This window comes from Bufo bufo, chromosome 8 (assembly GCF_905171765.1).
Source record: "Bufo bufo chromosome 8, aBufBuf1.1, whole genome shotgun sequence".
NCBI classification, from domain to species: Eukaryota; Metazoa; Chordata; class Amphibia; order Anura; family Bufonidae; genus Bufo; species Bufo bufo.
In genome coordinates this window covers 205,938,922-205,953,763 of record NC_053396.1, presented here as the reverse complement: position 1 = coordinate 205,953,763, position 14,842 = coordinate 205,938,922, and the positions used below count along the sequence as shown (strand labels likewise).

At 51.0% G+C, this 14,842-nt stretch overlaps 1 protein-coding gene across 1 annotated transcript; it reads right to left on the bottom strand.

Annotated features, from left to right (window-relative positions):
• Positions 1 to 87: 87 nt before the first annotated feature.
• NELFE (negative elongation factor complex member E) lies at positions 88 to 13,330 on the bottom strand. Its single transcript, XM_040405488.1, has 11 exons — positions 13,208 to 13,330; positions 11,811 to 11,907; positions 10,901 to 10,970; positions 10,541 to 10,686; positions 9,708 to 9,782; positions 9,577 to 9,614; positions 8,308 to 8,516; positions 1,830 to 1,974; positions 1,693 to 1,747; positions 962 to 1,064; positions 88 to 490 (listed from the first exon to the last, which is right to left on the bottom strand). The coding sequence occupies exons 2-11, from the start codon at positions 11,883 to 11,885 to the stop codon at positions 381 to 383; spliced, it is 1,026 nt and encodes a 341-aa protein (XP_040261422.1). The 5' UTR covers positions 11,886 to 11,907; positions 13,208 to 13,330; the 3' UTR covers positions 88 to 380.
• Positions 13,331 to 14,842: the final 1,512 nt, after the last annotated feature.

The following is a 14,842-nucleotide window of genomic DNA, read 5'->3' as shown; positions in this document are numbered from 1 at the left end:
TTCTAAGTAACGAAAGGTATTTGTGAATATATTTATTATTAAATAATATTTAAGTATTTTCATTTTTTTTTTATTCCTGGGAGAACCTTTCCCACCATAGTCTCTGAGGATAGCACAGGTCCTCACTAATTGGCAGAGGTCCCAAGAAGTGTTTGACTTTACTCCCATCTTCCACAGCAGCGCAGGTCATATGCACAGTCGCCCGATTTCAGGATTCTGGGGAGTCCAGTCAGACTAACCTTATGACACCTGTATCTGCACACTATAAAACACTATGGCAGGAGAACCCCTTTAACTTAACAAATCTGCTCTTCTATGAGCCGTCTTCTGCATCACGCCTCTTTCTTATCCCGCCCCACATGGGCCTTCTTTTGCACCGGTCACCCGGTAGTGCTGCCTGAGCTGGAGGACGTTGCACAGAAATAATCTTCTGAGTAGATGACATGAGCTCTCTTGTCCTTGTGGGATCCATTCACGGTGTCGTGGTAGGCTGTGGAGAGGAGGCATCATGGTTTACACATTCTGCTCTTCTCCCCTCTCTTAAAAATTTGGTTGCAAAAGTGAATATGCCCTATATTCACTTTTACAACCAAATTTTTAAATAGAGAAATAAAGCAACTTCGCAATAGCCTGGATTTTAAAATCTACCGTTTTATGTATACAGCACCTACACCGACCTAGGCGTCTCCCTGGTTATGGCCTACAAACATAATATGAGTATACAGAATAATTTGACTACAAAGATTACTTGTTTATAGTCTGTAACCATGGAGACACATAGCCCTGCATAGGAGCTGTGTACACTAATCAAAAAAAAAAAAACAGAAAGAGAAAGAGAAAGAGAGAGAGAGAGAGAGAGAGATGGGCGGCATCCGTGATTTGTGGAAAGCAAAACATGGGCCGGACATGTGCATGTAGCCAAAGTCTCTCCAAAAACACATCTGACTTGTGAGACACTCACCCAGCTGACCCCACAAGGAATTCTCTATGGCGACATCCAGCATGGGCTGTTTCCGGGCTATGCTGACCCTCACCGAGACGTCTTCTATCATCGTGTTATTAAGCTGGAGAAGCAGAACATCCGTTATATATCTGACAACGATAACCTGGAGCAGCTCATTCACAGCATGCATGCCCTTGTTTTTAAATATACAGAGCTCCAAAACCCCTTCCACAAATTCTGTCTTCCTGCAGCCACCACTAGGGGGAGCTTACGATGTTACTGCATACCGTTTTATTATGCGTGGTGGTGAGGGGGTGTTTTGGCACCCCCTCCTCCCTTGAGAGACCTGCAAAGAGAAACATACTTACCTGCTTCACAGCGCTGGCTCCCGGCTCCTCTCCCCCACTGCGCACCTAGGATGTAAGCTTACGTTTTGAGGCTGCTGCAGCAAATCGCTGGCCGCAGAGGTGACCTGCTCCCCTTGCAGGGGGAGCAGGTCATCGTTGTAGCCAGCGATTGGCTGCAGGAGATTCAAAATGCAAGTTTCCATCCTAGGAGCACAGCCGGGGAGAGAAGGAGCGGGGAGCCAGCATCATGATAAGTATGCTTCCCTTCGCAGGTCTGTCCAAGAAGGGGGACTTGCCGAAAAGGTGCACAACCCTTTTAATGAGTGAAAAGTATGCAGTAAACTCCTCAGCTCCCCCTAGTGGTGGCCACAGGCAGGATGACAAGTCGTGGCCTGATCTCACCTCCTGGATTGCCTGGTCTGCCGACTCAATCTTCTCGAACGTGACAAAAGCGCAGCTGTGCAGGACAGAAGACCAAGTCAGATTATTACCGCCCACTCTTTCCAACCCCATCAATAACGGTCCTGTGGTGCTCTTACTTCCGTGGAGCATCGGTCGCAAGGTCTATGATCTTCCCAAATTTGGAGAAGGCATCGGTGAGCATCTGCTTCTTCATGCCCACGCCGTGAACGTACACCGTGTTTCCTTTTCTGGGTGCGCGATGCTCTGGGAAGGAATCGGAACCTGTGCACACCGAGCAGAACAGGAGAACATTTCAGAGAAAACGAGATTTTTGTATAACTTACCAGTAAAATCTCTTTCTCGCTCTTCCTTGGGGGACACAGGAAACCTTGGGTATAGCTCATCTCCATAGGAGGCGTGACACTAAGTGAAAGACTGTTAAGCCCCTCCTCCAGCAGCTATACCCTCAGCCTGGAGCGAGCGACTACCAGTTATGTGCCCAAGTAGTTAAAACAAAGGCAAGGATCGACCAAATTAACACCAACAAGTCAAAAACTCCCGTCAAGGCAACCAAAACAATGGGTGGGTGCTGTGTCCCCCAAGGAAGAGCGAGAAAGAGATTTTACTGGTAAGTTATACAAAAATCTTGTTTTCTCGCCCAATTCCTTGGGGGACACAGGAAACCTTGGGACGCTCAAAAGCAGTCCACAAATAGGGAGGGACCACAACCCAAGATGAATTAAACCACCGCAGGTATCAAGAAACCGCCGCCTGCAAGACCAGGCGGCCCAAAGCAGCATCCGCCGATGCATAAGTGTTCACCTTGTAGAACTTGGTGAAAGTGTGCAAAGAAGACCAGGTGGCCGCCTTACACAATTGTTCAGCCGAAGCTCGATTCCGCTGAGCCCAGGAAGCCCCGACCGCTCTGGTAGAATGAGCGGTAACACCAAAGGGCGGTTCCCTGCCCTTAGCACGGTAAGCCTCAGCAATAGCCATCTTGATGAAGCGGGCAATAACCACTTTAGATGCCGCCAGCCCCCTGCGCGGACCCTCCGGAACCACAAATAGAGAATCCGAGCGCCAAAAGGGTCTAGTTACATCCAAGTAGATCCTCAGAGCCCTAACAACATCCAGACGGTGAAGATCCCGTTCCCGAGGATGAGACGGGGACGGGCACAGAGAAGGAAGGACAATATCTTCATTCAGGTGAAAAGCGGACACCACCTTCGGAAGGAAGTCCGGAACCGGGCGGAGAACCACCTTGTCCTGGTGAAAAACCAAGAGGGGTTCTACGCAAGAAAGTGCCGCCAATTCAGACACACGCCGAAGAGACGTGATGGCAACGAGGAAAAAAACTTTGCAAGACAACAAGCGAAGGGAAACCCTGCGCAAAGGCTCGAAAGGAGAAGATTGGAGAGCCGTCAGCACAACATTAAGATCCCAAGATGGAACGGGAGCGCGATACGGGGGAACATAGTGAGCAACCCCCTGAAGAAAAGTCTTAACTGGACCGAGCGGAGCCAGAGGTCGCTGAAAAAGGATCGAAAGCGCTGAGATCTGACCCTTTAGGGTACTGAGACCTAAACCCAAGTCCAGACCAGACTGCAAGAAGGATAAAATCGTGGGGAGAGAAAACCGAAGGGGATGAACATCTAAGGTCTCGCAGAAATTCAAATAGGCCCGCCAGGTTCGGTAATAAATCCTGGACGATGCCGGTTTACGCGCACGAATCATGGTACGGACCACGTCAGCAGAAAACCCCCGCCGCGTTAGGACCGCGGTTTCAATAGCCACGCCGCTAAACGTAGCGACCCTAAATGCTGGTGGAAGATCGGCCCTTGAGAGAGGAGGTCTTCTCTTAGAGGCAGAGGCAAGGGGGCGTCTGCCAGGAGCAACATAAGGTCGGCGTACCAAGGACGACGAGGCCAATCCGGGGCTATTAGGATCGCAGGCGTGCCCTCCGCCGCGATCTTCCGAAGGACTCGTGGAAGAAGAGGCAGGGGCGGAAAAACGTAGAGGAGAGAGAACTCCGTCCAGGGAAGGACGAGCGCGTCCGCGCCGTAAGCGTCCGGATCCTTGGTTCTGGCCATGAAGGTGGGAAGTTTGTGGTTGAATCTGGAGGCCATGAGATCCACGTCCGGACGACCCCAACGAAGGCAAAGAGACTCGAAGACGTCGGGGTGCAGAGACCACTCGCCCGGGTCGATCGTCGTCCGGCTGAGGAAATCCGCCGCCCAATTGTCCACCCCCGGGATGTAAATTGCCGAAATGGCTGGAACATGAATTTCCGCCCAGCGAAGGATTAGAGACACCTCCCTCATCGCCGCCTCGCTGCGAGTGCCCCCCTGATGATTTATGTATGCCACAGCCGTTGGACACGAACAGGGAGACCCTGAAGCAGCGAAGTCCAATGCCGGAGTGAAAGGAGAACCGCCCTCAGCTCCAGAACGTTGATCGGCAGTTTGGACTCCGATGGAGACCAAGTGCCTTGTACGGACCGAGGAGGAAACACCCCCCCCCCCAACCCCGCAGACTGGCATCGGTGGTAATCACCAACCAAGTTATCGGCAGGAAGGACTTCCCTTGGAGAGGGGTCCGTAACCACCAGAGGAGAGAGGAGCGAACCTGGGGGGGAAGGGGAAAGTGCTGATCCAGACTTTCCTGGGACTTGTCCCATGCGGACAGAATGGCAGTCTGAAAGGTGCGGGAGTGATACTGCGCATAGGGGATTGCTTCGAAACAGGACACCATCTGTCCCAAGACCCGCATGCTGAACCGGAAGGAAGGATGGCGGTGGGTCAGAAGGCTCCGAACCGACCGATGAAGGAGCTGGCGCTTCTCTGACGGAAGCCGAACCTCCGCTGCATCTGTATCCAGCAGCATCCCCAGAAAGATCAATTGCCTGGATGGAACAAGAGCAGATTTGGGAAGATTGATAATCCAACCGAACCGGCGTAAGGTTTGTAGCGAGAGGTCCACACTGGCGGATGTCAGTGACAGAGAGGGTGCCTTGATAAGGAGATCGTCCAAATATGGAAGAAGAAAAACTCCCCTGGAACGAAGTAAGGCGAGGACAGGGGCAAGGACCTTTGTGAAAACGCGAGGGGCCGTCGCCAGCCCGAAGGGGAGAGCAACGAACTGGTAGTGGTCGGACCCCACTGCAAAGCGCAGAAAGCACTGATGACACCGAGCGATTGGAATATGAAGGTAGGCGTCCTGGATGTCGATAGAGGCCAGGAACTCCCCTTTTTCCAGAGAGGCCACCACCGACCTGAGAGACTCCATCCGGAATCGCTGAAGACGAAGGAAATGGTTTAACCGTTTTAGATCCAGAATGGGACGAACCGAGCCTTCTTTTTTGGGGACCACAAAAAGGTTTGAATAGAACCCCTTGAATCTTTCTTCCATGGGAACCGGAGCGATGACCCCTTTGTCCAGAAGGGTGCGAGTGGCAGTAAAGAAATCGGCCGCCCCTTGGGGATCCCGGGGAACCCGGGAGCGAAAGAACCGAACTGGGGGGAGGGACGTAAACTCGAGTTTGTACCCGGAAGACACAACTTCGAGAGCCCAGGCGTCGGAGACGTGCGCCTGCCAGAAGTCCCTGAACAGGAAGAGACGTCCCCCCACCCGGGCGGGTGGGGGCGCACCTTCAGGCACTGTTCTGCTTGGTCGCGGGAGGGCGAGCAGGCTGTGACTTGCGCCAGGAGGGCTGGGTCCGAAAAAAAGGTTTCTTACGTCTGTCTTGGACAGAGCTAGGGGATGGACCTGAAGAGGTGCGAGGTGCGGGAGCCCTGCGGGAAGACCTGAAGCGAGAAAAAGTGGGACGGCCTCGAGTGGTGGTCCTAGTCCTAGATTGAGGAAGATGCGTACTCTTCCCCCCTGTGGCTTCGGATATGATTTCATCCAAGCGGGTCCCGAACAATCGAGAACCAGTAAAGGGAAGGCCAGTAAGAGACCGCTTTGACGTGGAGTCCGCCGTCCAAACCTTTAACCAAAGCTCCCTCCTGGCCGAAACGGCCAGGGCAGACGAACGGGCTATGAGAGCCCCCGCATCAAGGGATGCTTCACAGACGAATTTGCCGGCTTGAACGATAAGTTGGGCTAGAGCACGGAGGTCCTGAATAGGGACGTCGGATTCAAGCTCCTGATCCAGCTGAGAAGCCCACTCTGAAACCGCTTTTCCAGCCCAAGCGGAAGCAAAGACCGGCCGGAGGGCGGAACCGGAGGCTGCAAAGATACCTTTGGTAATGGCCTCTATACGGCGATCCTCAGTGGATTGTAAGGAAGAGCCATCAGCAACGGGAATAGCCGTGCTTTTTGCCAAACGGGCCACCGGGGGGTCGACTTTGGGTGGTGACGTCCAGTTTGTAATGCAATCCGCCGGGAATGGATAACAGATATCCAACTTCTTAGGCGGGGTAAAACGGGCATCAGGGCGGGCCCAGGCCTTGGAAACCACCGACGAGAAGTCAGTGTGGAGGGGAAAAACTGCAGACGTCTGTTTTTGGCGAAAAAAGGAAACACTGTTTTTTTCAGAATTAGGAGGATCATCGTGAATCTTAAAGGTATCACGAATATTGTTAATAAGATGGCCCACAGCAGAAGCCAGTTTTGAAGGCAAGGCCGAGTCCATATCACAATCTGAATCAACTAGTTCCCCTTCAGAGGGCATATCCTGTATCGAGGAAGGGCCCGACTGAGAGCGCACCCTTGGGGGTGATACTGAAGCATCCGAGGATGATAGGCGCTCCGCCCTAGACCGCTTCTGGGGTTGACGGGCTCTGGAGGTGTCGCCTGGAGAGAGGGACTCAGACGGGTCAGCTAAGATAGCGGACCCGGAGGGCCCAGCAGGGGAAATATCCGGCTGCGATAAGGGCAATACCTCTGCAAGGCGGCCCACAACGTTAGAGAGGCTGACCACAGCCTGGGAAAGGGACCTAGCCCAGTCAGGGGGATCCAATAGGCCAGGGGGTGACACAACAGATGGCGGACCCTGTAATGGGGCTTTGCAAGCCGAGCAATGCGGGTCAGGCTGCCCTTGAGGGAGGGGCGCCTTACATGCGGTGCAGGTGTGATACCAAGGACCGGCCGGCGCTGAGGGGTCAGACATGTTGGCTGAAGTAATATAAAAGCGTCCAGGCCAGAGGGCTGCAGAGCTAGAAAGGGTCAACAGTCCTACCAGGTCACAGTGGGAGCGGACGACAACAGCAGCGACAACAGCAGCGGCAACAGCAGCGGTAAAACCTGAGGTAAAAACGATCCGTCCTGAGAGCAGGCACGAAGAGGAGGCGGGGCCAGCGAGGATCGGGAAGAAAGACGTCCGCCCCCCCGACTGAATGTCTAACATGTACAGGAGAAGTGGAACGAAGCTCCGCCCCCCACCGGAACTTTCGCGCGCGCGCGCGATTCAAACAAATATGCCGCCGAGAAAATATTGCCCCCCAACCACCTCCTTATACACCGGCGGCGAATGACACACCGGTAACCGGCAAGAGAAGTCAGCCGGCAGCTGAACACAGCGGCAGCACTGGCCGAGATAACAAAAGGCGGCCCCACAAGGCCGCAGCACCTGAGGTAAACTTGCAGTAAACCCTCCCCCACGAGCACCGCTCCGTCCTGCTCCACACACAAGGGGGGGGGAAGCCGACAGTAAGCCTTGTAATGTGACAAGGCTAGGCAGAGGGAACACAGAAGATAAAACCCTAACAGAGGAGGGGGGGGGGGTAGGAACGGCTGCATAGCCACCTCACCAGTCAACGTTTTCACCCTCAGTCCATCCAGCAGGGACGCCCCTTCAGCCACTGGCACCGAAGTGGCAGGAAGCTGGAGAGGGGCTTGCAGGCGGGCGACCCTTGTGCTGGCGGGATGCAGGGGAGCTGGGCTGCCCTGGTCCTCCTTTTCTTCTGTGGGGGAGGCAGCAGTGCGGATAACCGGCACTGGCGCAGCTCAACCCCGGGAAAACAGAGAGGTCTTTGCGACTCTGTTGTCCCTGTTGAAAAAAGGAAAAAAGTTGAAAATAATAAAAAGAGAAAAAATAAAATCTTTAGCAAAGACAGCTCTGCAGTGCAGAGAGTGTCTTGCCTCCTTGACACTAAGCAAAAAACTGGCAGTCTCTCTCTCCAGGCTGAGGGTATAGCTGTGGAGGAGGGGCTTAACAGTCTTTCACTTAGTGTCACGCCTCCTATGGAGATGAGCTATACCCAAGGTCTTCTGTGTCCCCCAAGGAATTGGGCGAGAAACATATTTAAACCCTCCCCATAAAATTATTGTGGGCTCACAGGCTAGCAATCTTCACACGGATTCTGTACAGATTTCCTCCTGTGCTCCTCTGGATGATTCACTTTCCTCTCATATGATCTATGAGATCAGATAAAGATGGTAGTTCCCCCCCCCAGAAACAGCTATCGCAGACTGGCTGTGCATTGTATTGCAGCTCAACCCAATTCCTTTGAATCTGGCTCAGCTGCAATACCAGAAACAGCCACTGGAGCAGAATGGCGCTGTCTAAGAGAGAAAACATCCATGTTTTTCTAATCTGACATTAACCAGTGTGTGTGCTGTGAAAATTAGACTGTGAGCTCCTGGGACCGATTAAAGTAATATATGGTTACATACTCCTGTGGAAACCTTCTCGGTCCCGTTCCCGCTCTCGATCTCTATCACTTCGGTCTTTGTGACTGTCTCTCTCCCGATCGCGGTCTCGTTCTCTCCCACGGTCTCGTTCAGGAGGCTCCCCGTCTCCTCCGCGATGCCCTTCTCTGTCACTCTCTCGGTCCTCTGTCACTCTCTCAGGTTCTCGTATACGCTCACTTGAACTTACAAAACTGACGAGGGAGGAAAAAAAAAAAAAAGAGTAAGGACTCTTTCACATGGGCGAGATTTCCGCGCGGGTGCAATGCGTGAGGTGAACGCATTGCACCCGCACTGAATCCGGACCCATTAATTTCTATGGGGCTGAGCACATGAGCGGTGATTTTCACGCATCACTTGTGCGTTGCGTGAAAATCGCAGCATGCTCCTCTTTGTGCGTTTTTCACGCAACGCAGGCCCCATAGAAGTGAATGGGGCTGCGTGAAAATCGCAAGCAAGTGCGGATGCGGTGCGATTTTCACGCACGGTTGCTAGGAGACGATCGGGATGGGGACCCGATCTTTATTATTTTCCCTTATAACATGGTTATAAGGGAAAATAATAGCATTCTGAATACAGAATGCATAGTACAATAGGGCTGGAGGGGTTAAAAAAAAATAAAAATAAAATTTTTTTTTTAACTCACCTTAATCCACTTGTTTGCGCAGCCGGCATCTCTTCTGTCTTCTTCTTTGAGGAATAGGACCTTTGATGACGTCACTACTCTCATCACATGGTCCGTCACATGATCTTTTACCATGGTGATGCATCGTGTGACGGACCATGTGATGAGCGCAGTGACGTCATCAAAGGTCCTATTCCTCAAAGAAGACAGACAGAAGAGATGCCGGCTGCGCGAACAAGTGGATTAAGGTGGAGTTAAAAAAAAATAATTTAACCCCTCCAGCGCTATTTTACTATGCATTCTGTATTCAGAATGCTATTATTTTCCCTTATAACCATGTTACAAGGGAAAATAATAAAATCTACAGAACACCTAACCAAAACCTGAACTTCTGTGAAGAAGTTCGGGTCTGGGTACCACATTCAGTTTTTTATCACGCGCGTGCAAAACACATTGCAACCGCGCGATAAAAACTGAACAACGGAACGCAATCGCAGTCAAAACTGACTGCAATTGGGTACCTACTCGCGCGGGTTTGCCGCAACGCATCCGGACTTTATCCGGACACGCTCGTGTGAAAGAGGCCTAAGCGGACAGCAAGGTCAGGGGAGTAAATGGACGAGACTCACCTCTCATAGAGAGACTTCCTTTGGTTGCGCCTTGAGATCTGGAGAAAGAAAAGTGACAACCTCTCCTCAGCAGGTGTCTGAGATGTGACAGCTGCTGCAGGAAAATTATATAAGAATCCCAAAATGCTTACCTCTGCTTGCTCCTCATCTACAGAGATGCTGCGCTGGAAAGGCTGGAAAGTGGGTGCTGGGCCCTTATCGGGGTCCTAAAGGCAGAAACGAGAGGGGGTCAACCCAGCTCAAACATTCAGAGGCTTATTATAGTTAAAGAGGGCTTCCGAGCCAGGCAAATAAAGTTTAACCAGGGTATGATGAAGGGTTCTGCAGATTTCTAATATATTTTGGGTTTCAAAATCTCTGTTTGCTGTCAGTAAATGGGAATATTCCTACTTGCATTTAGAAGATGAAACCAATCCTGATCGACAGCCGCACTGTTACAAGCTGTGCAGCTATGTCAGGTGAACAGGTTTACAAGTTTTGATTGGTGGGGGTCTAAATGCTGAGACCCCCCACCAAATCGCCAGAACAAGAAGAGAGAAGTGTTCGCATTGCGCGCTCTCTCTCCTTGTTGCAGACGGCCCATAGACTTTTTATGGAGACCGTCTTCTGCAGCGAGGAGAGAGACCGCGCAACGCAAATACTTCTCTCGGCTCATTCTAGTGATCGGCGGGGGGCTCATCGCTCAGACCGCCACCGATCAAAACTTTTGATAGGTCTCTATGACCTATCAAAAGTCTTTTCAAACCCTTTAAAGGAATTGTCTGAGACACCTGGTTGTCACATGACCCCCACGCCGAGTGCTCCCAAATGACACCTGCTCGACCACATGACCAGAATCTTTGAATCCAGGCCATACGTTAGATGCCATGGCGTGGGTTGTATAGGCATATGTAGGTGCTAATGGGCTACAGCCCAGCCCCAGCCCACCATGAAAAGACACTGGGTGGTAAAATACGGATTTCACCTTGAGTTTGCCCTCTAGTGTCCGAGAGCGCTTGAACCCACTGTTTTTGGTCCCAGATTTAATAGCACTGATGGCGCCGGTCTTCACCAGCATCTTGGCTTGTTCGGTCGCTGTGGCCGTGTCCACTGCTGGTTGGTCTGATAATGCTGGAAGAAGAGACGTATACAATTATATGCATGATCCCGAGACTTGGAGAAACAGAAGAACAGCGCCTGGTAGCGCAACTCGAAGCCAGTAAATGGAGTGGTGCAGTACCAGACTTCACCACTAGACAAGAGTGGCGCTGTTTCTGGGGAAAGAAACTGAGTCAGCCCATCTTTGATACCATACAACCCGTTTACAGTCTGGAGAATGGCTCACATCTCTTGATGCCGGCCTGGCTTGTCTGATTGCTGGACGTCTGCTTCTTCAGAGCCAGCAAGGCTTTTTTCTGGAACGAGAGAGGCAATAAAAAAAAGCATTAAAACGGTTGTGCGGAATTCGAAATACATGGCTGCCGTCTTCCCAAAACAGCACCACTCCCGTCCACAGGTCGTGTGTGGTATTTCAGCACTCTGATAGAGCCAAGCTGCAATACCAGACGTAACCTATGGACAGGTGTGGCGCTGTTTTGGCAAGAATGCTTTTTGGCAGGTGGCTCCAGACACCCCCCAACCCCAGAATTCAGTCCTGGATTCCCAGCCCTGTCCCGGAATGCCACACGTCCGTCCTACTGGAATAGACCAATCACCCGACTTCTGCCCAATAGATTTCTCCATTCTACACAATGATCAGACAGGTGCACGGCTCCTTACTGTACAGCGAGTAGCGCAACCATCACATGACCAGGGCCGACGTCCCTCCTCCGAAATTAAACATAAAAAGGTTCTAATTCAATGTCAGCAAGCAGAGATCTTGTAAACGGTAACAAATTGATAAACCACAAACTATGTACTAAAAGCCCCCCCACATACTGCCCCAGTGTTTAATAATTATTGGAAATCCAATTTTTCGGGCAGGTGCACACAGGGGCGGCGAGGATACCAAGCACAGCCACTATACAAAGGACCGAATCCTCTTCAAACAGCTGATTGGCGAAGGTGCCCGGAACGATCAGATACTAGCAATGGCCATCAATATCAAAACCCCTTTAATTTACACAGCGGATTTTGCCCTTTGCTAAAAAAGCCCTTGGCGAGATCCAAGTGTCACTCCTGCGGAGTCCGCTGCGGGTCGGCGCAGATTCTGCCATTCCCCGCAGATGGCCGCAAAACCCTTTATCTGAACAAACCTTCTTTTTCAGCTTGGCAAATTTCCTCTGCAGCGCTTCCTCTTCCTCTGTCAAGACGGGAGGCAACAGCACCATGGTGGCAGGGGAGAGCGGACACCTGAAGAGGAAGTAAAAGGGGGGGGGGGGGCTATAGGTAAATGGGTACGGAGGAAGAAAACAAAAAACTGAAATTGGTACATCCGCAGAATTAAAGGGGGCTCCTTCCCTCCGGATGTAAACTTCCAATCTGATGGCGCTGCAGCCAATCGCTGGACGCGGAGGTGACCAAGTGGTCACGGGACAAAAGGGCGGCAGGTTACTGCTGTGGCCAGTGATTGGCTGCAGCGGTGTCAAACCGAGCAGAGCAACGAAGGCCGGAGAGGGAAGATGCCGGGAGCGAGCGTCAGGAAGCAGATCAGTACTTCTTTTTGTAGGTTTGCCAAGCCCCCAACCCCTTTAAGGGTAAGGCTACACAACGCAGCGCAATATATGTGACTTTCTGTCGCACAACTACTTTAGAACTGTGATTTGGCTGTCAAAACACAAGCCGCGTGTCGCATGCGCCTAAATGAAGGTGCGCACAAGATGCAACTTGCGATACAAGATCCAACGCGTCTGGATTTTTTTTTGTTTTGCAGCTGTCGCAGTCACATAGAGACACCACTGACATACAGTAGGCTGAGTACCGCCTAACACGTGTCACCGTGCAGCCGTACCCGTAGATATCGAGTAGGGACATGATGCATTCCCTTACGCGGCAGGTGGAGGGGCGCGCGGCGTGCAGTGTACCGCTGGAGTCTAAGGGTAGGCGGGGGTCCCCGGCCGTCCGACCCCACCGTTCATAACCTGGCGTAATGCCATGGCCTGTTATCATAGGCCACGGTTCTGCAACTTTCTAATATACTTTTTATCCGTTTACTGACAGCAAGCAGAGATCTTGAAACCATAATACAAACATTCCACTGGGTGAAGTCCTGCCGGAATCATAACCAGCATCTGACACAGCTGAAAGGTTCGTTACAGTGTATCGGTGCAGCTACGAAACCAATAAGAGTGTATTAGGTTTTAAGACACTGGATGTAAAGAAGAAAGTTCCCATTCATTGACAGGAAGCAAAGATTTTGAAACTAGTAAGGAATTGAAATGCAAAGTATATTAGAAAGTAGCAGAACGGCTCATTATCCACTCAGGGAAGTGGATGAAGGTAAAATGACTGTAACTGGAGGAGACATGACAAGGAAGCAGTCAGAGGAACCCCATTAAGACGCCTTTATAACAACGACACCCAGAAAGCCCCCCCACACTATACATTGCACTGCGGACTACCTACAGAAACATATTACACCGGCGGCCGATCCTTGAAAGGACTACAATAAGCACGAATTTCTAGCAATAAACACAAAATGTCAAGTATTTACCTCGGTAGCGAAAAAATTTCGGTCGCACGTTTTATACGTCACCATCAGGTTTCCGGGGAGGATGCCATCCAAGTGCCGTGTTTGCCAACCAGTGACGTCATTCGAGTCGTGTAACCAATCACAGCGGACATCTAGTCACACATTTCCGCTCTGACATGTTTAGGTTGGGCGGGTGACTAAAGTTTACTTCAGCCACACTTTCGGCTTTCTGGCCAATCAACAGGGAGGAGGGTGAGGCTGCTTATTGGCTGATCGAAACTGCTTCCTGGCTGTGATTGGCTGGCGGGAACTGTTTTCTGGCTGTGATTGGCTGGTTGGGTTTGGCGCCTCTGATCGGCAATTTGAGAGGCTTAATCTGTTAGTAGTGTGTACAACTGCCACGTGACGTGACGTGTCGTCCTTATTACAATATATTATATTAACCTTATTATATACGGTTTGCAGGGTTACTATAGGCATTCTGTCTTCTGCTGCCATGAGTTGTGAATGGCAGGGTCCTTTTACCACAGTGACTGACGTCACATGACCTAATCTCTCAACAGCCATTGGACAACATGGTCACATAATGGTCCACCATTATGAATAAAAATAAAAAGGCTTAAAACCTGAACCCATGCCCTAAACCCCCAGTAAATTAAGAAAGTGGCATTTCTCATAACATGAATCGCACACTGCCCCTCATTTATCACTAATGGGCGTGTTCCGATTTGCTGACCATAGCGGTGTAAGGGTTCATGTACATGAATGTATTTTCTTTCCGCTTCTGTTCCATTTTTTTTTTGCGGACCGTATGCAGAACCATTCACTTCAATGGGTCCGCAAAAACAACGGAAGGTACTCCGCGTGCATTCCGTTTCCGTATTTCCGTTCCGCAAAAAAGTAGTGCATGTCCTATTATTGTCTGCAAATCACAGTCCGAGGCCCCATTCAAGTCAATGGGTCTGCAAAATATACGGAACACATCCGTATGTCGTCCGTGTTTCATCCGTATTTTGCGGATCCATACTGTAGAAATGCTATGCCCAACCCATATTGCTCATGTGTTTGCTGATTAATAAGTTACTGTTTCCGATCCGCAAAAAACGTATCGCATACGGAGACCAAATGGATATGTTTTGTGGAATAACGGAACGGAAGAGGACTTAAATCAGAGAAAAAACCCTCAGATATGGAAAAACGGATTAGTGAAAAATGGACCGCAAAACAACAACGGTCGTGTGCATGAGTCCTAACGTACAATTACTGTCTATGAAGGGGCTGTCATGGGGGACGGGGACGTTTGTTGTACTCAGGACCAGTGATGGCCAGTTCGCCGCGTTCGCCCGCGAACATATGCGAGCTGCCATCTTAACTGACAAGTCCGGCGATGCACAGGTAAGTCCTTACCTGTGCCTGTGCGCGAGCCGCTCTGAAATGAAATGTCGTCTCCGGGTGCAGGCAGTTCCGAGAACAGCCCGATGAAGGCCCCCGGAGGCTGTTCTCGGAACTGCCTGCTCCCGGTGACCGCATTTCATTTCAGAGTGGCTCGCGCACAGGCACAGGTAAGGACTTACCTGTGCATCGCAGGACTTGTGAGTAAAGATGGCAGCTCGCATGTGTGAAAAATGACTAATGTACTGGGATTCAGGAGCGGTT